Raw genomic sequence first — 26769 nt, 5'->3', positions numbered from 1 at the left:
GTTAACCCATGAATCCATTAAGACCGGGAACGCATCTGTGTCATTTTAGATTGTATCCATATACTTTGGGTAATGGCTATAAAAAAAATTGCAGATCTACAAGCTCATAGCGGGCACTCTGTGCCGCGCTATGAGCTTGTAGATCTGCTATTTTTGAAAAATCGTGAACATGTGTGCAAACCTTTGAATATACATATTTTTTAAAGCAAACATTTCTAACTCAAATCTTTGCTTCTGGGGGTCCCTGGAACAAATTATTTTGAGCTGGGGGTCAAATACATATCATTTTGGGGGTCCTTGACATGAAAAAGTTTGAGAACCACTGCCTTAGTAGATAAACATGGACAGGCCTATGGGATCCATATGCCTGTCCATGTTTATTTCATGGCGATACGATACGATTCAATAATTTAAAATCGATAAAGTAACTATGTAGCAAAACAATGTAATCTCTGTGAAACATGTGGATAGTGCAGGTTTTATAAGGGAAACATGTATTATTATGGATATAAATAAGTAAACACGGTGATTCTCTGGCAAATATATGGACATTGTATTTGAACACATGGACAAAACCCGCACCTTGACATCAACACAGAGATTACACACATTTATGGATAAACCAAGTGTAGCGATATGTAATGGAAAAGTAATTAAACCCATTTCTCTTTTTTCTTCTTAACACATTGACTGCCAGAGTTTATTCATAATGTACTCACCCCTGTGCCAGCGATTTGCGTGTTTTTTTGTTGTTGTGTTATTTTGTAATTCTTCATTCAAATAGCTTGTCTGGCTGCGGTTTTAAACACATACGACACATCTACCAGCAGAGAGCAGCAAATCGACACCTTGACCACTCGCTCACTCGCTCGACCCCCCCCAAACAGGCTCAAACAGTCCATACGTCATAACCGGATGTTTTCGCAGATCGGCGATCGGCTTCAGTTCGATGTGATACACGACCTGGATGGCTGTTCGTCACCCAGACTAAAGAAAATAGAACTAGAGCTCTCCGTTGGTTTTTTATACCGTGTGAAAAAACGTGTTTTTCCCTATTCTCGCCTAAAATGCCTAAAAAAGGCCTTCCGAGAACCGGAAACGGAATCTGCGTCATGAATGCGGAACCCGGTGAGTGTGATGTAAACACAAAACGAAACTGGTGATGAAGAATTCACAGAACACCGCGATCACAGATTAAACAATGAAAATATATGCGATTTTCAGAATTGCGGCAATCAAGCGATGGATTTGAAAAACGCATAGATGCGATCTAGGCAATCAATGTGTTAATATTGCTAAATACAACGCACAAGTACTTAGTATCGATACAATGGATTATTTGCATTGTAAAGCGACTCGATACGATACAAAGACAAACAATATGATATTTTGCTGTTTGCATATCGATATAGTAGATCGTTGAAAATTTTAAATCGACTTTCCGATGCAGTTACTATATCGTTACACCGCTAATACGGATGCATAGAAATCTCTATTGACCAAACTGTCGGACAGATCTGTCTAATGGTGGGTGGAGGAGTTGTGTGAGGCCTTACTTTTTGCTCCTCTCGTCGTGTGAAGCCTTGTGATCGGCCTTGGCTGCTTTCACCTGCTTCCTGGCTGCAGACAGTTGGTTCTGTTTCTCGTCGATCTGCAGATCACCATTAAGTACAAAGCTATGAACATTAAGCCACGAGCGGCTCATTTTGTAATTACCAGTGGCCGGAAAAAGTACTTACATTTTTTTTACTTAAGTAAAAGTATCAATACTGCAATGTAGAAATACTCTGTTACAAGTAAAAGTCCGGAATTCTAAATTTACTTGAGTAAAAGCACAAAAGTATTGGTATCAAAATATACTTAAAGCACAAAAGTAAACGTACTCATTATGCAGAATGTCCCATTTCACAAGTTTTGAAATGTATAAGAAGCTTTTGAAAATTGCAGATCTACAAGCTCACAATGCGTCGCATCGCTTTTTTTTCTTTTTTTTTAATGCCTTTATTGATAGGATAGTAGGTTGACAGGAAATGGGGAGAGAGATGGGGAGTGACATGCATTTTAAAATGTTTTTCTAAGTATAAAAAAATGCCTAAGAAGATAGGCTCTATTCACAACAGCCATATTATGAAGACACTCACAGGTGTTACCAATGATACTAATGAAGGCTCTGTTCCATTTAGTGTAGCACAGTGGTTTCCACGACCCCATAACTCTGAGAGTGTACAAATGGAACCAAATGGACCCTTACGGGTCCATTTGGTTCCATTTGTACACTCTCAGAGTTACACACCCATAAGGGGCCATTTGGAAGCCCATGAGGGTCCCTGGACCCCAACTTTAGACCCACTGGTGTAGCAGAGTGTTTCCAGTGAGCCAACATGCACAACATCAGCACCCTGACTCTGTTTGACCAGAATGGAACAGAGCCTTCATTAGTATCATTGGTAACACCTGTGAATGTCTTCATAATATGGCTGCTGTGAATAGAGCCTATTAGGCATAAGGCACAAGATAGGACCCGTTATACTGCAGGGAAAAAAAACGATTTACTATCTTAAGTTTGCCAGAGTGATATGGAGCCCACTGGCATGACAACCTGCAATCAATGCCATCAACATTACCGTTGATGCGTTGTTATATGCGGTATTTAACGTACAGAGCATTTCTAATGCAACAGAACGGGAACGCATCACCTTTGTCTGCAGGTTCTGCATGGACTTCTCAAAGGTCTTGGGTTGCGCCCTCTGGTGGTTGCAAAGGATGGCCACGGCCCGGTTGGCTCGGTTGTACGACAAGATCTTAGCCGGGAGGCTGTCCTCAGCTAATGACACAGACAAATACAATGGATGACACACACACACACACACACACACACACACACACACACACACACACAAACATCTTTTATAAATCATTGCCGTTGGGCAGAAACCTCTTATTTCCATATTTTAACTTTGTGCTTTTTCTTAAATGAATGCCCGACTTGATCATACTACTATACAGCGTCACACAGATCTGCAAGCTTTGCTATTTTTGAACTTGAATCCTAAAAAGTTAGTAAGTAAAAGTTTTGGGCATACGAGGTTTCCCCCCCGACAGAGAAAATGTCTCTTCCCCTGCATAGCTACTGACATTTTGAATGTTTGGAGATGCTTTAGGATTTATGCATTGTCATTCGTCGCACTGATGTGTCAGTGATTGGAGATGCTTTGGCACAGGGATCTTCAATGTGTTTCAGGCCAAGGACCCCTTAGCTAAGAGAGAGATGAAGCAGGGACCCCCCCACTATACATTGTTATAAAATAGTGTTGCAGATTAAACCTTTTCATAGATAGCTTCATCATAGACTTGTTTGACACACTTCATCTTTTCTTGGATTCATGCTAATGTGTACTTTCACAGTTAACCATTCATTTTAAACCCCTCAATATTTAGTCAACTTTACTGTTGGCTCTGTACTTGGTCTGGTCTTTTTCCCCCTCTACACCAACTCTCCGAAAATAGCCGATCTACAAGCTCACAACGCCTCGCAGCGCGAGGCGTTGTGAGCTTGTAGATCGGCTATTTTCGGCTAATGTTCCCCCATCTCACAAAGATTTGGCAAACCCCCTGTAGTTACTCTTGAGTCATTCTTCATCGCATAACACTGCATTTGAAGGGGTGGATGGAGGGCCCCCGCCATCACTTACGACAGGTGAGCTCTTTGAGCTGCTGCTGCAGGGTGACGGAAGCGTTGTAGGTACGGAACACCTTGGCCGTCAGCCCGTCCATCAGCTCCTGTAAGTGCTTGTTCAGAATAGAGGTCTGGAGGAAAAGAGGGGGAGCGGACGGGTATAAGAGAGAAGGAAGAAGACGAGAGGAGGAGGAGGAAGCGAGGAAAGGCATGTCGTCGAGGAAAGGTATTGATGATAGTGTCGACCAGTGGTGGAAAAAGTACTCAAATGTTTTACTTAGGTAAAAGTATCAACACTGCATTGTTAAAAGTACTCTGTTACAAGTAAAAGTCTGGTGTTCAAAATTCACTTGAGTAAAAGTACAAAAGTATTGGTATCAAAATGTACTTAAAGTACCAAAAGTAAAAGTACTAAAATGTTTTGAAAATAGCAGATCAACAAGCTCACAACGGTGTGAGCTTGTAGATCGGCTATTTTCAAATAGCCGAGGTATAAAATAGGACTAAAGTGGTTAATGTATGTTTTGTAATGTAATAATTGATATCTGCAAAGTAACTAGTAAGTAAAGTTTTCAAATAAATGTAGTGGATTAAAAGGGCAATATTTGGATCCAAGATGTAGTGGAGTAGAAGTGAAAGTATTGGAAATTGAAAATACTCAAGTAAAGTACAAATACCTCAAAATTGTACTTAAATACAGTACTTAAGTAAATGTGTAATGTTACTTTCCACCACTGGTGTCGACACACAATTCGTCAAGTCAAATTGATTTATAAAGCACATTTAAAAACAACCACGGTTGACCAAAGTGCTGTACATCATAATAAAAACATTGTGTGTCTTACATTGAGTCTGTCAAAGAGGTCATCCTCGGGCTGTTTGTTCTCCAGGAACAACTGAAGGTTCTTAAAGACCTGAAAATGTGACAAATAGACAAAAGAGTCAGTTATAACGTAGTCATTATAGGGGGCCAGGATGCAATGTCACATTTATGCCAGAGGGGGCGGTGACACTTCATTCATGTTCGGGAGGAGACAAGCACAGGTGTTATAGTTAGTACACAGTGGTGTGTGTGCGTGCGTGTGCGTGTGCGTGCCTGTGTGGTGTTTATGGGGGAGAAATGTGTGGGCAACAAAGTGTTATTGTTTTGTTTTCAAGTGTGTGTGATTGAAAAGAGAAGTTGTCCAGTGTGTGTGTGCGTGCGTGCGTGTATGTGTGCATGTGTGTGTGTGTGTGTGTGTGTGTGTGTGTGTGTGTGTGTGTGTGTGTGTGTGCGCGTGCGTGCGTGCGTGCGTGCATGTGTGTGTGTGTTTGCAGGAAACAGACCACCCCATGAGGCCTTGCTGACGGAAAGCCTTTAGGGCCTAGATCACCTGTCTGTACAAACATCCTCTTTTAAACACACACACACAGGTTTGTATTACTATACATGTGAGGACATCAACAGTTTTAGACGGCGACTTTATGAATAGCATTTTCACTTTTTGGGGGATTTTTTTTACCGTAAGCTTAAATCAGAAAGAAATAGCAGATCTACAAGCTCACACCAATTCGTGCAGCGACGTGAGCTTGTAGGTCAGCTATTTTGCAGTGCGCAACACCAGCACGAAACTAAGCATAATCGAGCATAATTCTAACCCTAACCTCTAAATGTCTAACCCTAATCCCAACCTGAATCTTTTACCAATTGTAAACCTAACTCTAAAAGACTTTTTTAACCATAATAAAACAACTATTTTTCTTGTGAGGATTAGGAAAATGGTCCTCACGACGTCTATTTCTCAAATTCTACTATACTTGTGGGGACATTTGGTCCACACAAGTAGTCAAACAAACACTCACACACACACACACACACACACACACACACACACACACACACACACACACACACACACACACACACACACACACACACACACACACACACACACACACACACACACACACACACACACACACACACACACACACACACACACACACACACACACACACGTCCTTCATAAAATAATGGAAGCCATGACTTCACTCTTTATAATCTCAAACTCTCTCTAACGACCCTTTTGTCTCTATTCTCATTCCTCTTCTTGTCCCTGTTTTTCTGTTCTCTCCCTCTGCCACCCCCCCTCTCTCTCTCTCTCCCTCTCACTTTCTCTATCTCAGTGGTTCTCAAACCTTTGTCACAGTGATTGAAAACGCTGTAGTGTGCATGCCAGGTGGCTAGGTGGCGGACTGACGCGCTGCCAGATCAGACCAGTCACGCATGCATATATACGTACGTTCTACTTCCTATCACAGCTGTTTGTTTACATCATACATGGGCAACTAGCGGCCCAGGGGCCACATGCGGCCCAGGGGCCACATGCGGCCCCCACCTTCACTTAATGCGGCCCATAGGTTAATATCAGTATACTGACATATTATTGATTTCAGCTGCTACAATTCCCAACATGCAAACATGACCCACTTTAATTACTTCAGTCTATAATATAGACTGAAGTAATTAAAGCGGGTCATGCTACTATAATATTATTATAGTAGCTTAATGACTAGTATAAACATTCTATTGTCTTTTTTATGTCCAATGTATTTGTATTTAAGTTCATAAAGTTAACATAACTATAACTAAATGCATCTGAAATTAAATAAAAATGTTACTTTTCAGGATTCCAATTAAAAAATAGCACCAAAAAAAATCTGGATTCCAAATCAAAAGTAGCAAAAATAGCAGATCTACAAGCTCAAAACGCGAGCTTGTAGATCGGCTATTTTTGCTACTTTTGTGTGACAAAGAATCAAGAATGCCATTAGTACGGCATTCATTTACGAAAAAAGGTTAAAATATGGAGATAAGAGGTGTCTGACAGTATGCAATGTGGCCCTCTGGAGTGAGTGTGGAAATATAGTGGCCCTCTCCATCATCAAAGTTTCCCACCCCTGGTTTACATTCACCAATGCATCGTGGTTCAACAGCTCTGCACCAATGTAGTAGCATGTGCGAGCCGACGTGAGCCGTGACATCATAGGTTTTGCGGATTCCCCCCCGTGTTTCCCGTTTACATGGAGACGCGGAGAAACAGAGCGTTTTCAAAGATTTCCACTCTGGAAGGGGTTCTCACTTTGTTTCCGGCTAAACCAATGGTTCTCAACCTGTGGGTCTGGACCCCCCAGAGGAGTGTGGACTCCTCTGGGGGGTCCAGAGTCACAGGTTGATTTTGGGGTCCCCAGATGACAGTGAAGTGACAATTTAAGGACTTTTAAGACCTTTTTAATACCTCAAAAAAGAAAGAAAATAAAAAAGATCATTACTGCATCAAAATTAATCAACAAACTATAAATTCTGGTCAAACATTGGCCAAATTGTCAAATAATAATAAGAAAGAGGCAAAAATGATTTAAATAGCCGATCTACAAGCTCACAACACGCGTTGTGAGCTTGTAGATCGGCTGTTTTCCCAATATTTATCTGTGGAACTGAGTCAAACTAAATGTAATCCCTCAACTCCTGCATTCCAAGTGCTTGTCAGGGTGGGGGGTCCCCAGTTCAAATATGATTATTTTGGGGGGGTCCCCAGTTCAAATATGATTATTTGGGGGGGTCCCGGCCTGAAAAAGGTTGAGAACCACTGGTCTAAACGGACGGCACATCTGATTTCTTTATTTTGCCATTTTCTCTAGAGAGCGCCGTCGTCTAAACGTTGGCCTCTTGTCTCTCACCCGTTTCTCCACGGGGATCTTGTTGTAGTAGCGGATGGAGTCCTTCCCCAGGAAGTCGAACTCCACCACGTACTCCTTGTCGTCCATCTTGGCGTGCAGGTTGATGTGCTCCACCCTCAGGGAGCAGCAGCCCACCGTGTCCGCCGTCTCCCCCTCCTCCTTCTCGTTGCCCGCCCTCAACGACAGCTATACACACCACACACACACACACACACACACACACACACACACACACACACACACACACACACACACACACACACACACACAAACCCTCAGTGTTAATTTTGAGTTAAAAATGATAACAAATGCAGATCAACAAGCTCATGTGCCGCGCTATGAGCTTGTAGATCTGCTATTTTTGAATAGCCAAAGAAATCAAAAAATAACAAAGATGTGTTCCCGGATTGAATGGGTTAAAACCAACAGTAAATATAGGTTTAGTTCATAACAAAGTTATTGTCCGAAACAGCCGATAACATATCAACCTATTTTCAGCAAAAGCAAATTGTGCAGAGGGGGAAAGGTAGGGGGGCAAGCGTGGACCCACAGGGGGACACTAGGGCTGTCACGATTACAAATTTAAGTTGACGATTTATTGTCACTCAAATAATAGGCTCTATTCACAGCAGCCATGTTATGAAGACATTCACAGGTGTTACCAATGATACTAATGGGCGGCAGTGGCTCAGGGGTAGAGTGGCCGGGTAGTGTGAACTGGAAAACCGCAAGGTTCCCAGTTCGATCCCGGGCTGGGGGGCTCCCCTAGAGTTAGTGTCGAAGTGTCCTTGAGCAAGACGCTGAACCCCTAATTGCTCCCGATGAGCAGGCTGGTGCCTTGCATGGTTTCCTCTGCCATCGGTGTATGAATGTGTGTGTGAATGGGTTAATGGCACAATCAATGTAAAGCGCTTCGGATAGAAGCGCTATATAAATGCACCATTTACCATTTACTAATGAAGGCTCTGTTCCATTCTGGTCAAACAGAGTCAGGGTGCTGATATTGTGCATATCTACAGCTGGGGTCCAGGGACCCTCACTCATGGGCTTCCAAATGGCCCCTTACAGGTGTGTAACTCTGAGAGTGTGCAATTGCACACTCTCAGAGTTATGGGGGTCGTGGAAACCACTGTGCTAGACTAAATGGAACAGAGCCTTTATTAGTATCATTGGTAACACCTGTGAAAGAAGTGATAATATGGCTGCTGTGCATAGAGCCTATTGCGATTAACGATTTCATTGTGTGTTTGGTCATTGAACATTGGAACATAATGAATAAATGTTGTATTTCCCTTTGCCATTTAGGCTTCGTAATAAAGAATTGCACAGGGCAGATATGACAACTAACTTAAATACACTTTTTTTTAAAAAAAAAGCAGAAATAGCTGATCTACAAGCTTAGTAGATCAGGTATTACTGTTTTTTTTTAATATTAGGAAATGTGATTTTTTTTTTCAACATGGAAACGATTATGCAAAGATAATTGCGATTATCTCAAATAATTGCGATGAAACGATTATGTAATAATTGTGACAGACCTAGGGGACAACCGGTCAACAAGTATAGAGGGTTTTAAAGTGTTCACCTTGTCTATGAAGTAGAGAGCCACGGCTCTCTGTCGGATCCTCATCTCTTTAGACTTCCAGTCGTCTCTGTACCCGGAGCGCAGCCGGTCCACGCACTTCTTCAACCGCCTCGCCGTCTCGTACTTCTGCCAGTCCTTCTCCCCCTAGACACGACGCACAACACACACACACACACACACACACACACACACACACACACACACACACACACACACACACACACACACACACACACACACACACACACACACACACACACACACACACACACACACACACACACACACACACACACACACACACACTTCTTTATTTGAATCCACAACTTTATATCAATTTACTGGGAAACAAATATAACAGGTTTAGTTAGACAGTTCATGGACACCTAAGGGTACATATAGCATCTTCTCCTCCACACACAAATGGCCTATAGCGGCTGAAACGGAGCAATATTTAGCAAGTTGTTTGGCTCTGTTCTTTGTCATGCCAGCAATGAATCAGCTTTATTGTCACATCAATGTTCAGGCCACTCGTGGTGAGATTAATATACGTGGAACAGGCTTCCAAATATGAGTATACAGAGTCTACATTCTGTACCCAAAGTTTGTTATAATTCTAACTTTCTAAGTAACAGTCTACTTCTACAATTAGGACCTCCTTGTGACTGGTGTCAACAAAAACAACATCAGGTGTGTGTGCACACACCCACCCACCCACCCACACCCACACCCACACACACAAGTTTCGTCAAGAGTGTCTGGTTGTTAAGTGCTGTGTCACGCACTGAGCTACTGCTAACAACACGTTGTGAGTTTGTAAAGCGTTTTCGTTTTTTTTGTAAGCTTTTATTTTCGCTATTCCTCATACGATGAAGTATCATCATAAGATTTGTATGAGGATGAAGGCAAGTGGATCAGAGAGAAAGGTCCTTTCCGGACATGTTCATTTCATTTGTTTATTAAAGTTTATTCAGTGCAGAGAAATTCTATTCAATGTGTACCAGAGTGGATTTTGTTGACTAAAACTATGACGAAAAATGTTTGTCGACTACCTTTTTTCATTGACGAAAACTAAATAAAAACTAAGCTATGACGGCTAAAACTAAATATATTGACAATTTCGTCAACAAATAAAAACTAGACTAAATGTTAGGGAGGGACTAGTGGAGAAGAGATCCAATAGAACTAAAAGACAGGTCATTTTATGCTTGGTTGCGCTCGGGTGTTGCGCTCTGAAAATAGCAGATCTACAAGCTCACAACGCGCCGCGCTGCGACGCGTTGTGAGCTTGTAGATCGGCTATTTTCAGCATGCAGCCAAGTGTAAAATCAGCCATTACGACGCCATCAAGGCACCGCCAAAATACATTTTAGTCGACTATAATCTTATGATATTTAGTCGACTAAAACTAGACAAAAACTAAAACATTTCAGGTGAGTAAAATATGACTAAAACTAAATGGAATCTTATTCAAAAGACTATGACTAATACTGAATCATAATTTGCAGTCAAAATCAACACTGAGGTGTACCTTGATCCTGGAGCTGGGGTTGAGCATGATGTACTTGATGGAGCCCTGGATGTTCTCCGTCCAGGACACCAGCCACGTCACCTTGTTGTCGTGACGGACCTCCTTCCAGCGGGTGCCTGGAGGGGGCTTGGGGTGCTTGGAGTCCCTGTAGGAGGCAAGGCCAGGCAGTTTTGATTTGTAAAGCACGTTTCAACAGCAAGGCAATTCAATGTGCTTTATTTACACAGAACATCAAGCAAGGAAACACAAATACACAATTAGGATCAGTGGTGGAAAAAGTACTCAAATGTTTTACTTAAGTAAAAGTATCGATACTGCAATGTAGAAGTACTCTGTTACAAGTAAAAGTCCGGAATTCAAAATTTACTTGAGTAAAAGTACAGAAGTATTGGTATCAAAATGTACTTAAAGTACCAAAAGTAAAAGTACTAAAATGTTTGAAAATAAAAAAATATATATTCTACGCACAAAACAGGGTAAAAGTGTGTTTCATAATATCATAATTTATATCTGAAAAGTAACTAGTAACTAAAGTTTTCAAATAATTCTAGTGAATTACCGTAAAAGTACAATATTTGCCTCTGAGATGAGTGGAGTAGAAGTAAAAGTATTGGAAATTGGAAATACTTAAGTAAAGTACAAATACCTCAAAATGGTACTTAAATACAGTACTTAAGTAAATGTTCTTAGTTACTTTCCACCAGTCCACCACTGATTAGGATGCAAAAAAAAAATTAAGTTAAAAAAAACCCCATACAGTTACAGTGCAGAAGAGAAGAAAAAGAAAAAAGAAAAGTGACTCAATCAAAGGCAGAGGGAAACAGAGAGGTCTTTAGTTGTGTTCTAAAAGAAATAAGAGTGGCAGCAGACCTGCAATTTTCTCTGACTTTGTTCCAGATATTATGTGGTGCATACAAACTAAATGCCGCTTCCCCCACGTTGATGTTTGGTTTTAGGGACAGGCAGCAGACCTTTCCCACAAAATTGATTAATTGATTAATTGTCACTCAAATAATTGTGATTAACTATTTAATTGTGTGTTTGGCATTGAATGTTGGAACATTATGAAAAAAAAATGTATTTGCACATGCAGATGTGACAAATAACTTAGCAGAAATAGCTGATCTACAAGCTTACGTGTCACGCGAAACTTGTAGGTGTAGATCTGCTATTTCTGCTTTTTTCATATTTGAAAATGTGTGAACATTTTTCAACACGGAACCAATTATGTAGCCTGGTAAACCCCCCTCCCTCCATTTGACAGAGTCAGGTTACCAATTATGACGATTATGCAAAAACAATTGCGATTATCTAAAAAGAAATCGACTAGACAATTATGCAATAATTGTGAAAGGCCTAGGTCGGGATGGTTCATCATATCGCACAAGATCAGAGATGTGTTTTGGCCCTAAACCATTCAAAGAAAAATAAACGTTGCATCATCCATCATGCACTTCAATAAGCCACTGAGTCGCTGAAGGAACTGAGTCCCCCATTGTACAACAGAGAGAGAGGACGAAAGTCTAAAGTGAAAGAAGAACCAGGGATGAACAACAGTACAGTACTGTATGTAGAAGAGGCCAACATGTCCTCTCTGGGTCATGTTATTGTTTCATGCACAGACTGTACGCTATGGGCTGCACTAACAGGAAGATGACCTCTGACACACTGTACGTAACACTGTGTGTGTGTGTGTGTGTGTGTGTGTGTGTGTGTGTGTGTGTGTGTGTGTGTGTGTATGTATTTCTACTTGTGAGGACCAAACGTCCCCACAAGTATAGTAGAATATGAGAAATAGATGTTGTGAGGACCATTTTCTTGGTCCTCACAAGAGAAATTGTTATTTTATGGTTGAAAAAAGATTTTTAGAGATATACGTTTACGATTAGAAAAACATTCAGGTTGGGGTTAGGGTTTAGGATTAGACCTTTAGAGGTTAGGGGGTTGGGGTTAGATTTCCCCCCTATTTTATACTTAGTTGTGCGGCGATGTCAAACACTGGAAAATAGCCGATCTACAAGCTCACAACGTGTCGCAGCGCGACACGTTGTGAGCTTGTAGATCTGCTATTTTTCGGCTTTAGACTTGAGGTTAAAAATGCCCCCAAAAAATCTGAAATCAATCATAAAATCGGCTTCCTAAACAAACGTGTGTGTGTGTGTGTGTGTGTGTGTGTGTGTGTGTGTGTGTGTGTGTGTGTGTGTGTGTGTGTGTGTGTGTGTGTGTGTGTGTGTGTGTGTGTGTGTGTGTGTGTGTGTGTGTGTGTGTGTGTGTGTGTGACCAATACACTCAAGGCATCAATCAGGTGCACCGGGCACTCGCAATGGGCCTGGTCTTCACGATACTCAAGGGACCAGTTGTCCATGTTACCCGTCTAACTACTTCAAACGTGGAATGCCCTACCGACAGCCGTCAAAACGTGGGACTCCTTCAAAACCACCATAAAAGAGCACCTGTCTGCAATTTGCAACTGGTCCAAGACAAGTCTTCTAGCTTGCCAAAAACTCTTTGTACAGTATGTCTTGATGAATTGAATACACAGGGACCACAATGGAAACAAGTCCTCAGGGCTTTTTGTGTTATATATATCCTTTTAGCATTATTGTATAACTGTACCTCTGTACTATTTTGTACTAAAAAAACGAACACACAGACAGAATGGTCTTAAAAACACAAACACCACAAACACGGAACGCGTGCAAAAAAAGCTGAACAGAGAATGATCCCGGACTGGTGCTATAAATAACTCTGAGCAATCACAAACTTGGCAGCGAGAAGATGGAGGGGGAGATAAGAGGAGGAGGAGGAGGAGGAGGAGAGGGAAGGAGACACGTGGTGGGACAGAAATAAAGCACAGGAGGGACAGAGAAAGACGAGAGGGAGGGACGGACGGAGGAACGAACAGGGGAACGTAACAATGAGGTGGGGGTGGTGGGGTAGGTGGGGAAGGGGCCAGAAAAACAGTATATACAGAGTGTAGTCCTGGTTCACACAGCTGTACCTAGCAGCTCCTTTTTGTTATTTCCTCTTTATCCAGTGGTGTGTTCTACCGTCCAGTGGTGGAAAAAAGTAATCGAATGTTTTGCTTTAAGTAAAAGTATCGATACTGCAATGTAGAAATACTCTGTTAGAAGTAAAAGTCCGGAATTCAAAATAATAATAAAAAAGTACAAAAGTATTGGCATCAAAATGTACTCATTGTACCGAAATGTACTAAAACGTTTGAAAACAGCCGATCTACAAGCTCACAACGCGTCGCGACGCGTTGTGAGCTTGTAGATCGGCTGTTTTCAAATAGCCTATGTATAAAATAGGGCTAAAGTGGTTCATGTATGTTTCATAACATAATAATTTATATCTGAAAAGTAACTCGTAACTAAAGCTTTCAAATAATTGTAGTGGAGTAAAAGTACAATATTTGGATCCGAGATGTAGTGGAGTAGAAGTACAATATTTGGATCCCAGATGTAGTGGAGTAGAAGTAAAAAAATACTGAAAACTGGAAATACTCCAATAAAGTAAAAATAACTCAAAATTATACTTAAGTAAATGTACTTAGTTACTTTCCACCCCTGCTACTGTGTTACGCTATATACGTAGTGTGACCTGCAGAAAAATGTTCGTAGCCAAGCGCAGCCATCCAAAAACCGTCCGAGAAAGCGTATCTGATACGCAGGAGGAGGGGTTGGGGGGCGGCAGCAAGAATGTAGACTTCAGTTCAAATAGCCTTTTTCATGTGATAATGTGGTGTCTGGGGTGAAGGCTTCTGTGTGGCTATTGTCTTGAGGTGATAATGACCGTTGGCCATTGGAGTTTCGAAGTAATTCACACATTAACTACTTAAACAATAGAGAGGTTTCCTCATGCATTGAAGGAGGCATGGGCTCAGTTCTAGGCTCTCCCTAGGCTGGCAGAGGGAGAGTAGTGCCCAGGACTACATAGGCAATTGGCACTGGATGAAAAAACGGGTTGCAAAAACGTGGGATAAAAATGTAAAGTATAAAAAAAACGATAGAGCGGTTATTTCATTCGGCGCACATGTGCGTGTGCGTGTGGGAGGGAATAATTATAGTATGCCCTCCAAAAAAAACCTAGAACACACCACTGCTCTAGTCCAAGTCAAACCAGGAAGATTTGGGACTCTTAATTCAGTGATTCTCTCAACCTCCTCAACTTCAAGGAACCCCCAGTTTGATTTACGAAAAAAAACACACTCTCTTTTGGTCCTTTTCATCCCTGGGAGCTCACATCTAACATTGTAAACTCCTCAGTGTTAATTAAAGATATTTTGCCGTGCAAGGGAGACAAAAAACACGCAGAAATACATGCCAACTCCAGTGCAAAACTAAAACCCACAGCTGTCTTTGACCGACTCAATCAGTGATGATTGATGTCAGGAACAACGCGGTAGCTCCCATATAACCCATTCAATCCGGGAACGCATCGTGTCACTTCAGATTTCTTTGGGCTATTTTTTGAAAAAAAAAAAAATAATCGTGAAAATGTGTCCGAATCTTTGAATATATGTATGCATTTTCAACTAAAATCTTTGCTTCTGGTGGGGGGGGGGGGGGGGGGGGTCGTCGTGGAGAAATACATATCATTTTGGGTGGTCCTTGGGTGGACATGAAAAAAGTTTGAAAAAACCACTGATATTACAGCAACATAATTTGTTTAAAGAAAACCCTGTTAGGATTTAGAAGACTTTTGTAGAATCCCCAGAAGCAAAGAATTGAGTAAAAAAATATTCGCTTTAAAAAACATATATATATATATATATATATATATATATATATATTCAAAGATTTGCACACATTTTCACGAAAAAAAAGAAGAAAAAAGCAGATCTACAAGCTAGCTCGTAACGCTATTAGCTGGTAGATCTGCTATTTCTTTAATAGCCAAAGTATGAAATAAGGGTTATAGCTGAAATCTAAAATGACACATGATGTATTCCCGGATTGAACGGGATAAACAACATCCATGTAACATGTTGTGCTCTCAGAGTGGAGACACGGTGTTCACAACCTACTTATGCAACATATGTATGTATGTGTGTGTGTGTGTGTGTGTGTGTGTGTGTGTGTGTGTGTGTGTGTGTGTGTGTGTGTGTGTGTGTGTGTGTGTGTGTGTTTATCATTCACCCACAGGCAGTCCGCAGTCAAACCATATGACCTCCAGTAGTACAGTACATGTCTGTGTACAACGGTAGACAGGGCCTCCTTGTGGTCAGAACGCAGAGCTACACCCATACAAATGTGTTTTACACAGAGCAGCAGGAGCTGACACTACCTCTTGTGTTCCAAGCTGCCACCTCTCCATGCTTTCCTTTGACCACATAATCCCTTGCATCACAATTCTGGTTATGTCATAATAGGCTCTATTCACAGCAGCCATATTATGAAGACAGTCACAGGTGTTACCAATGACACTAATGAAGGCTCTGTTCCATTCTGGTCAAACAGAGTCAGGGTGCTGATATTGTGCATGTTGACTCACTGGAAACACTCTGTTACACCAGTGGGTCTACAGTTGGGGTCCAGGGGACCCTCATGGGCTTCCAAATGGCCCCTTACAGGTGTGTAACTCTGAGAGTGTACAAATGGAACCAAATGGACCCGTAAGGTCCATTTGGTTCCATTTGTACACTCTCAGAGTTATGGGGGTCGTGGAAACCACTGTGCTAGACTAAATGGAACAGAGCCTTCATTAGTAACACCTGTGAAGGAAGTGATAATATGGCTGCTGTGCATAGAGCCTATAGGCACACATTTGACAAGAATAGGTGAACATTCAGCAAAACATAGGTAAAACACAAGTAGCGTTAAATCGTCGTCGTCGGGCAGAAACCTCCTATCTCCATATTCTACGTTTTTGTGTTTTTTCATAAATGAACGCCTTACTTGATCATACTACAGCAGGTGTCTTCAACAGGGGGTCTGGGACACCTAGGGGGTCCTTAGGGTTACTACAGGGGGGCCGCGAAATCTTTGTGGGAGATGATATTTATCTTTACATTAACCACTTGAACCCTAGCATCCCTTTTCTGAGGAGAACTTTAGCCAAAAATAGCAGATCTACAAGGTCACAACGCCTTGCAGAGCGAGGCAAAGAGAGGTGTAGAGGTGTAGAGGGAACAAAGAGCAGACCAAGTAAAAAAAAACAAGTAAAAAATAAAAAATAAGTTTAATCTGCAACACAATTTTATACAATATAGAGGTGGTCCCTGCTTCATCTCTCTCTCAGTTAGGGGGTCCTTGGCCTGAAAAGTGTTGAAGACCCCTGTACTATAGCATCACACAAAATCATCAAAAGTAACAGATCCTCAAGCTCGAAACACGGCGCAAAGCGACAAGTTTTGAACTTGTAGATCTACTTTTGCCGTTTTGAATTTGAATCCTGAAAAGTAACAGTTTTGGACATATATGAGGTTTCCACCCGACACAGACGAAATAGTCAATGAGCTGTATTGACATGAATGCTAAATAGATCTGTGCAGAACATTGAAGGCGGAGATGACGATGGCAATAGATCATAGGATAGATAGGTGACCCACTTGCTACAGTTGATGATGATGTCTTCGGGTCGGATGCGGCGCTTCAACATGCCCATCTTGGGGTGGTCTCCTCGCCCCCTGAAAAGGCCCGGGGGCTCGATGCGGAAGTTACCGATCCTCTCCTTGTGGTTGTCCATCACGCAGAAGCCGTACTCCTGAAGCACCTTCTCGTTTTCCTCTTTGTTTTTCTACAAAATGGATCGAAACTAGCCGTTCAATCTCAACGGACCATTATGAAGACAGAGAAATTCTACACTACTGTGTTGTTTATTATTTTTTGGGGGCATGCCATTACAGGCGAAAGTTTCCAAGAAATTCAAAAGCATATCTGCGAGATTCTAGATCAGACTCTAGATCAGCTATTTTTTGCTATTCGTCGCACAATGAAGTATATCGGGCTTAACCCATTGAGACCTGAGGACGATGCTAAAAACGCCTTCTGAAAAACTTCCAATATAATAATGAATTGCATTTTTATGGTGCTTTTCTAAGTACTCAAACGTACTCACAGCGCTTTACAAGGGTTCATTCATTCATTCATACATTGGGAGGTGAATCGGCGAACAGTCAACGCCAGAATCCTCACTTCCCACATTCACACACCAATGGTGGCAAGCTAGCTAGCACCGACCGACACATTGGAGGCAATGTAGGGTTCGGTGTCTTGCCCAAGGACACTTCGACATGTGGACAGGAGGAGCTAGGATTCGGACCGCCGACCCACGGATCATTAGAGAACCTGCAGTGTCTACCTCCTGAGCCACAGCCAAATATGTATAAAAAATAAGAAAAGCAACAACAACCCCAAAAGGGGTTCCCAGAAGGAGAAAGGCATAGTTACAAATAGGGGTTCCCGGTCTAAATGGGTTAAGTGGTTCAGCATAATTCATAAGCAGGTATGTATGAGAATGCATGATTGGTTAAAGTAAATAATGTCTACCTGCTTCTGTTCTTTGGACAGCTGTTTCCTGGCTTCTGACTGGGCCTTAAAGTATTCATTCATGTCGTTAAAGTTGCACTTGTTCAGGTCGGTGATCTTTGATTTCTCCTCTGGCGTCATTTCCTGGGAGTAGAGAGTTGTGTTTATTTTTTTAGTTGGCTTACAACTTAAATGTTATAAAATCAGAAATGTTATGCACTTATTAACACAATTGTGGTCAAAAGCCTGACAGCCCCCGACGGCCTTGGCTGCGTGTCACTCCCCGTCTCTCTCTCCCCGTTTCCTGTCTATCTACTGTGTACTTATCAATAAAGGTGGAAAAAAAGCCAAAACATATATTTACCCTTCTCCAATCCTTATAGAAGTTCTTTCTGAAGATGTCTTTAGTGGTGTATTCATGCTCCAGCATTTTGGCAAAGAAAGTAGCTACCTCCTCTGCAGGAGGATTCAGTTTCATATGTTTACCTACAGAGAAAGAAAGAAAGAAAGAAACAAAGAGGACCAAATAGCATTCATATTTATGTTATGTTAAGTTTAGCTGGGTGAAGCAAGAACTATATTGTACTGAAGCTGTTTGTATGTCTGTGCAGTGTTTATGTCACTGTCTGCACATTTTGTCCACCAGAGGATGGACAAATAAACCAAACTCTTGCTGATAAACAGTACCAGACAGCCCAAACCAATGCACACTCACCTCTATTTTATGCCATTTTTGCAAAACATTTTTGCCATAAGCTAAAACCCGGAAAATAGCAGATCTACATCAGGTATAACTCTAATCCTAACTCCTGAACCAAACCTCTAAATGTCTAACCCTAACCCCAATTAACCTGAATATTTTTCTATCTCTAAAAAGCTTTTGTCAGCCATAAAACAACATTTTTTTGTTGTGCAGACCATACTATACTACTAGGGGGGACTATACTATACTTGTGGGGATATTTGGTCCGCACAAGTATAGTAATACGTACACGCGCACGCACGCACGCACGCACGCACGCACGCACGCACGCACACACACACACACACACACACACACACACACACACACACACACACACACACACACACACACACACACACACACACACACACACACACACACACACACACGTAGACTCACCATCGTAGTAAAATCTGACTTTGTCTGGTAGGGGCTCATAAGAAGGAGCAAACACAGGACCCTTGTGTTCCAGGAAACGCCACTTGGACCCGTCTGTAGATCGCTCTTCCTCCCACCTGTTCATACAAACACCAACAACAAGAGACAGAAATACAGTTAGAATTCAACCTAAATGGTATATTGTATAATACAGGGTGCTTCAGACCAGAGTGGTTTTCAAACTTTTTGTGCCAAAGGACAAGTCAAAATCTCAAAGGCACACCGGTATTCACATCTATGCAAAATAGGCTCACCCGTTACCACTCTTATCACTCTGTAAGTATTTTATTTTATTTATAATGCCAAACAAAACATTTAACAACTTGAGCCCTTACATGCCTTAACAAATAAAGTTAAAGAAATTGGCTAAAATAACTTTTGTGTGTGTGTGTGTGTGTGGGGGGTCTAAAGCGGTTAATTTTTAGGTTATAGAATTTGCCTCTGTGTATAAATAGATATAGTAAATTAAATTAAATAAAATATAAAATGTTAAAAAAATGTTTAAAAAATGATTAAAAAATAAATAATATATAAAATAAACATAACTTTTTGTAAAGTTGTATTTGGTGGTGGTAGAACATGATCGCAAGCTGCTCTTGCGGGTACAGCAGTAGCGCACCGCAAGCAATAAGGTCCTGCATCCTCCTCCAGCACCAAAGGTCAAGGTCCTTCTCTGACCCCCCGCCACCAGGCTATTAAAACCCACCAGCATGGTACCGGCTCCACTAGCTGTCAGAGCCATGGGGGAGAGCAGCCTGGGACAAGAGCCTCTGACCACAACAACACGTGTCCACATCATCATCACAACGTCTCCATCAGTGGTGGAAGAGGCACTCAGATATTTTACTTATTTTACGTAAAAGTATCAACACCACAATATAGAAATACTCTGTTAATTTACAAGTAAAAGGCCTCTGTTCAAAAATGTTACTTGAGAAAATTTACAAAAGTTTTCGCATGAAAATATACTTAAAGCACCAAAAGTTAAAAGTACAAAAATGTTTGAAAATAGCAGATCTACAAGCTCACAACTGTTGCAATGCCACACCTTGTGAGCTTGTAGATCTGCTATTTTCAAATAGCCTAAGTGTAAAATATGGCTAAATTGGTTAATGTATGTTTTATACTATAATTTATATTTGCAAAGTTACTAGTATAGCGTTTTTAAATAATTGTAGTGGAGTAAAAAGTATTAGTATTGTAAATCAGAAATACCCCAGTAAAGTAAAAATACCTCAAAATTGTACTTAAGTACAGTACTTGAGTAAATGTTACTTTACACCACTGTTCGATTGTCAGAAACGTGAGAATTCGTTCCCATTGGTTAACATCCTCAAATCGCTCAGATCAATGTAACCTTGCGTTACATGTTGTGGAAAAGTCTTGGTTGTCGTTCCCAGTTGACCAGCGTGTTCCGGTCTTAGAGCCCGCCTTTCCATATCCGGTCTTTTACACGCACACACACGTGGGCGCCATTTCCGTATCCGCTATTAAATAAACAACCTACAAAGCTATTTGATCCCCTGTCTGATCAGATGTAAAAAAACGTATTTTATCTCCGGTCCGATAAATTCCCTATGATAACACCGTGGTGGAATAGAGCGGATCAGCACATGGATGATCCGGAACACCTGTCTGTCCTCTGCTTGCGTTCAATTCCATCAACTTTAACGTCTTTTGGGAACGGATAATGTCCGAGACTGTCTCCACCTCCTCTCGAACATAACTGCAGTTCGTAAGCTATTGCTTACCGTCTGTCATAATGATATAACCATAGAGTTAACCTTGCTGCTCACAGAAAGCCTCTTTCCCCAGGACATGTTTTCTGAGCGTGCATGATAAACAGGGTCCGTTAGGAACACGGTCCTCCTCGGCTCACAGTTCCTATCTATAGGCTCTATGCACAGCAGCCATATTATCGCTTCCTTCGGTGTTACCAATGATACTAATGAAGGCTCTGTTCCATTTAGTCTAGCACAGTGGTTTCCACGACCCCCATAACTCTGAGAGTGTACAAATGGAACCAAGGTTCCATTTATTTTGTACACTCTCAGAGTTACACACCTGTAAGGGGCCATTTGGAAGCCCATGAGGGTCCCTGGACCCTAACTGTAGATATGCACAATATCAGCACCCTGACTCTGTTTGATCAGAATGGAACAGAGCCTTCATTAGTATCATTGGTAACACCTGTGAATGTCTTCATAATATGGCTGCTGTGAATAGAGCCTATTAGGTTCCACTTGTATCTGTATTCTGTACCAGTGGTGGAAAGTAACTAAGCACATTTACTCAAGTACTGTACTTATGTACAATTTCGAGGTACTTTAAAAAAAAAACGTTTTTACTAGAGTATTTCAAATTTTCTAAACTTTTACATCTACTCCACATCTCAGAGGCAAATATTGTACTTTTACTACTATTATTTGAAAACTTTAGTTACTAGTTACTTTGCAGATATAAATGATCATGTTATAAAACATACATTAACCACTTTAGCCCTATTTGATACATAGGGTATTTTTAGTACGTTTACCTTTGGTAATATAAGTATATTTTGATGCCAATACTTTTGTACTTCTACTCAAGTAACATTTTTAACACAGGCATTTTACTTGTAACAGAGTATTTTTATATTGTGCAATTGCTACTTTTACTAGTAGAATATGTAAAATATATGAGTACTTCTTCCACCAATGTGTATCTGTATCACACTGTAACAGCTCTGTAATAGCACTTTCCGATGCCCCTATCAGATGTGCATTAAAATATTCCCAGATACATGTCCCAGAAACGTCATCATCACTCTTCTGTTGTAAACTGTCTTCAATCATAGCTATAGCTATTTAATATCCGATATCCAGTACATCAGTATAAAGTAGGCATATACCATATTTTCTCATGCAACAGAATTTCTTAATGTTCTGTCTGTCTGTCTGTCTGTCTGTCTAAATAATAAATGCTGACATTAATCACCCCTCCTACTAATCATGAACAGGTGCATTCTGTGAGGCATACCACTCAGTGCTGTTTATGAGGCTTTGCAGTACATCGATGCCATAGACTCTACTGAGGCTAAGCTGAATCCTTTTCATTCTCAGGTTAGCTGCTCAACTAATTACAGAGCAAATAACCTATATTTTTTTAATTTTTCGGTGTCTTCAGGCATAGTTCCTGGTTCCTGGAAAATAGCTTGTGTCTTTCCTTTATACAAAAGTGGAGATACTGTAGTATCAATAATTGTAGACCAATCTCCAAGCAATCCTGTCTAGCACAAATTCTGCTACCGTTGGTAAATAGTGTTTTCAATTCTTTCAAATATCTCCACGTTAAGCCTGCATTAATGTGGTTTAAGAGCAAATCATAGCACTATCTCAGTCACAACCTAAGTCGTAAACGATATCCGCCCATGACAACAGAAAACACTGTGCTGCCCTGTTGTAAATTCCATGTGGAAAATTGGCTTCCTGTGTATAGAAATAAAACCAGTTTTCCTACGATTAGTAGAAAGAGGATCGTTGAAGCAGTTTTGTTTTTAATCAGTTTTAGATTACAGTGATGTAATGTATAGACCTGCTGCAGCTTCAACTGTGTAGATTCAGTCTACCACTCAGCCCTTAGATTCATCACAGATGATAGTTACTCTACTCACCATTGCCTCCTGTTTGTAAGATAAGGTTTGTTTGCCTTCTCTTGTAGAGAGGAGAAATATACATTGGCAGTTGTTCATATATAAGGCCTTTACTGGGAAAGCGGACGCCTTATATTTTGCTGATTGAACACTGGAACGTTGGAATTTACCTTACCTGTTCAAAACGATTAGCTGGTTCTGAAAGTCCCACATGTACATACTAAACTCAGCCTTTTATTTTGATGCTGCAAATTCTTGGATTGACCTCCAGCTGAATTTGAAAACATAATGTCCTCCCTTCTTTTGCACAATTCAAATCCATGATCACTAATCATTCTGTCAACATCCACAAGCAAATGTCACTGGTATTGTTTTATACATTTGCTTGATATTTTCTTGTGTTTTGATCATTTTAACTTGCCTGTTTTTATTGTGTATTCATTAATGTTTACTTGCCCTATGCAAAGTGTTTTTCTTTTTTTTTTAAATGTGTTCTTTTATTGATTGTAATGCTTATTTTTTGGACACTGAACATTGTTGAAAATGACCTCAGTGTTTTTCAACTTGAAATTAAATTGAATATATACAGTCTATTGCAATAACTGTAGTAGTAAGACTTGCCGAGCCATGTGGCCCATAGGGCAGGAGCCTATCTCCTGTTTATGTAGCGTGAGGCAGCTTGATGTACAAGTACACCCCCTGGACATGACACTAGTATATCGCAGGGATCAACCCTTGAGGCTGAGTGCCAAGCAGAGAGTGCATTAGGTCCCATTTTTATAGTCTTTGGTATGACCCGAATCACACCCCGATCTCCCAATCTCAGGGCGAACGTTCTAACCGCAATGCCACTGAGCTGGTGGTATCACTGTGGCATTAACTTAAAATGTTTTATCACAAAATCCCAAAGCACACCTGGACTTGTCTCACAGTAATTGTAAACCACTGCTCCAGACAAACTGTGCATCTACAACCCCCTGAAGGAAGAGAGGAACATGTTCCCCCACATCTATCTCACCATTTCCACTTCTCCTCCTCCTCCTTTTTTGACTTCTTTCCATCAGCTCCCCTTTTGTCTTTTATTTTCTTTTTAGGCTTTATGTCCTAGGAAGACAGAAAGAAAGAAGAGTGTGAGGATAAGAGAGAATACATCTTAGGGCAAACAAGGCAGATTGCAGCTAAAAGATTATGAAGATGTTTACATCCAAGTAATTTATACAAAAGATGATGAACCTCATCCTCATCGTCGTCTTCATACTCCTGTTTCCTCTTCTTAGACTTTTTGTCATTCTCTGTCTTGATTTTTTTGGGCTTGTATTCAAACCTGCAAACACACACAGTATGGGCATGAGTTGGAAGATTCTATCAAATGTCTAAACCTGTAAACAAATACAGTATGGGCATGTGTATGGATATCGTCTCTGTTGTTGTCCAAAACTGTTACTTTTCAAAATTCTAAATTTGAGCTTGAAGATCTGCTACTTTTGATGCTTTTGTGTGACGCTGTAGCATGATCAAGTAGGACATTCATTTACGAAAAAACACACAAAAAGTAAAAAATGGAGATAAGAGGTTTCTGCCCGACAGCAACGATAATAAAAGGTCTCCTAAGTGTTCGCAAGGTTGTCAGATCTCGCGAACGTCCCGTGATCCTTATTAACAGAACTTGCAAGAGTGTGTTGCTGACACAGATGGGCATATAATATACACCTATGGATAGAAGTTCATTTCCACCTGATCCGTCTGTCTGAAAAATACAATTTTAATGTCATTCGGCTTGCGAAGAGTGGATCCAATGTTTACTTCAGTGACTGTTGGGCGAAATTATAGGCCATAATTTCTGTGCTCACATTCACTTTTACCATTGGGATTCATAGAATCACAATCTGTTTCTGGTTTCCTAAAGGAAACATTTTCATGCGTTAAGGAACCCCAAAATGTATAGATATTTGGCTGCAGACCGCCATCTCAAAACATTTTGTGCCAGGGACCCCCATAAGAGAGGATTTGTTATTAAAGAATATTCAAAATTATGAATTATTATTAATGTTTTCTTTTTCCTTTCTAAATGTTTTATCCCACGATTTTGTAACCCCATTTTTTACACCCAGTGCCAATTGTCTATGTAATCCTGGGCACTACCTTCCCTCTGCCAACCTAGGGAGGCCAGGGCCGAACTCATGCCTCCTTCAATGCATGAGAGCCAACTGACCTTCTTCCCTGGTTGGACGTAGCGCGTGGAAGGAACACGTTATTCCAACCAGTTCCTTTCCCCTCCATCAGGCGCCCTGGCTGGCCAGGGGGAGGCAGTATAGAGACCAGGATTACTGCATGTTTTTGTGAGGGTACCTACCCTAGGAGACACTCCACACAGAGAGGCCCTTTCGCCAACCTCACCTAGGGTATGGGCACTGATGACGCGGAGGAGAGAACACGCCCCCCCCCCAGTGTCCCCTGCCGGAATCGAACCCAGGACCTTCTAGCTGTGAGGCGACAGCGCTATCGACTGCGCCACCGTGCCCCGAATTATTATTAATGTTAAAAATCCTTTGAAAATGGCCGATCTACACTTTGTTTAAAATAGGGTCAAACTGATTTTGATGCTATGATAAAGCCGCATATTTCAACTGGGAACCACGTGGAACCCTCCTCAAGGAACCCTGAGGGTCCCCGGACCCCACTTTGAGAACCCCTTGGCCTAAAGTGGCGGCCACCTCTCGTGGCACGCGGATACAGAAAATGAATCCAAGTTACGGCGTCTCGGTTTCACTCTAAAGCCTCTGATTATATCTTTGAAGACACTCACGCCCTAATAATAACAGCACTGCATGCAGGGTAATTACAATCCAGAGCCATTAAACGGCGGGGCGGCCTTTGATTACCAGTTGTACATCATCCCTGCTGCCTTCAGCCTTCTCTCTCTCTCTCTCTCTCTCTCTCTCTCTCTCTCTCTCTCTCTCTCTCTCTCTCTCTCTGTCACACACATTCAGTGTCTACCTCTCTCTCTCCATCTGATCGTCAGATCGTGCTGTCATTCAAATGTCTCTGTTCAAAGCTGTTCTGTTCAAAGCTTTGATCGTTAATGCCCTGTGTCACTTATGTTTGTACCGCAAGTCAATCAAAGGGTGTGATTTGAAACGTGTCGGGTGCATATCGCTGTCTCACAGTCGATTAGCAAGTCCTTCACCAAGAGAAAGTGAGCGAGAGAGCAGCACTCAGCTGACACTTGCACACATGAAACTGAAAGGATGATATCGTTGCTATCTCCATATTTGAGCTTTATTAACGCCCTAGTTGATCATACCACAGCGTCACACAAAAGTGTCAAAAATAGCAGATCTACAAGCTCGAAGTGTCTTTTGAGCATGTCAATCTGCTCTTTTTGAATTTGAATCCTGAAAACATCATGTTATCATTGGTAACATGATGGTAACACCTGTGAAGGAAGTGATAATATGGCTGCTGTGCATAGAGCCTATTGACCACAAGATATACAACTCTGATTGGCCAAGTAGTTTGGAAGATTAGCTGCAGACAGACAGACAGACAGACAGACAGACAGACAGACATGAATCTCCTCGTGGAGATGAATAAAAATAAGACAACCAAATGTTAAACGTTAGTGCTGCTATGAAACAGGTGAAACCATGGAAAGACAAGACAGGGGCTTGGAATCCTCTGGAAGGATACGTACTCTTCATCGTCATACTCTCTCTTGGCAGATTTGTGGTGTTTGGGAGAAGGGTAAAAGCCGTTGTCCTCGTCGGGTTCACTCTTAATGGCAGGAGGACTTGGAAAACAAGCAGAGAACTTTGTGTTAGTACAGCAATGTGTTGACAATAACAATACATTCCATAATACTTCATTCTTGCCAGAGTTGCTTATGGCATATCTGACAAGTACAGACTTTGGATTTATGTAACACAGAACATTTATACTTGACTATAAACTATCGTTTATAAACTATC

The 26769-nt window shown here is 41.2% G+C and overlaps 1 protein-coding gene across 1 annotated transcript in view; it reads right to left on the bottom strand.

Annotated features, from left to right (window-relative positions):
- Nucleotides 1–26769, bottom strand: part of top1b (DNA topoisomerase Ib) — a 44577-nt gene that overhangs the window by 6651 nt on the left and 11157 nt on the right. Inside the window, exons 6-19 of the mRNA XM_084069465.1 lie at nucleotides 26496–26591; nucleotides 24035–24125; nucleotides 23820–23905; nucleotides 19132–19247; nucleotides 18352–18473; nucleotides 18009–18131; nucleotides 17069–17256; nucleotides 10513–10657; nucleotides 8982–9125; nucleotides 7397–7582; nucleotides 4522–4590; nucleotides 3693–3807; nucleotides 2697–2824; nucleotides 1557–1651 (exon numbers count right to left, since the gene is read on the bottom strand). Coding sequence (XP_083925591.1) covers nucleotides 1557–1651; nucleotides 2697–2824; nucleotides 3693–3807; nucleotides 4522–4590; nucleotides 7397–7582; nucleotides 8982–9125; nucleotides 10513–10657; nucleotides 17069–17256; nucleotides 18009–18131; nucleotides 18352–18473; nucleotides 19132–19247; nucleotides 23820–23905; nucleotides 24035–24125; nucleotides 26496–26591 — 1704 coding nt within the window. The remainder of the gene's footprint in view (nucleotides 1–1556; nucleotides 1652–2696; nucleotides 2825–3692; nucleotides 3808–4521; nucleotides 4591–7396; nucleotides 7583–8981; nucleotides 9126–10512; nucleotides 10658–17068; nucleotides 17257–18008; nucleotides 18132–18351; nucleotides 18474–19131; nucleotides 19248–23819; nucleotides 23906–24034; nucleotides 24126–26495; nucleotides 26592–26769) is intronic.

Source organism: Gymnoscopelus microlampas (assembly GCF_963454915.1).
Source record: "Gymnoscopelus microlampas genome assembly, chromosome: 10".
Classification (NCBI taxonomy): Eukaryota; Metazoa; Chordata; class Actinopteri; order Myctophiformes; family Myctophidae; genus Gymnoscopelus; species Gymnoscopelus microlampas.
Note: the sequence above shows the minus strand (reverse complement) of the source record. Positions and strands in the feature narration are given on the sequence as shown.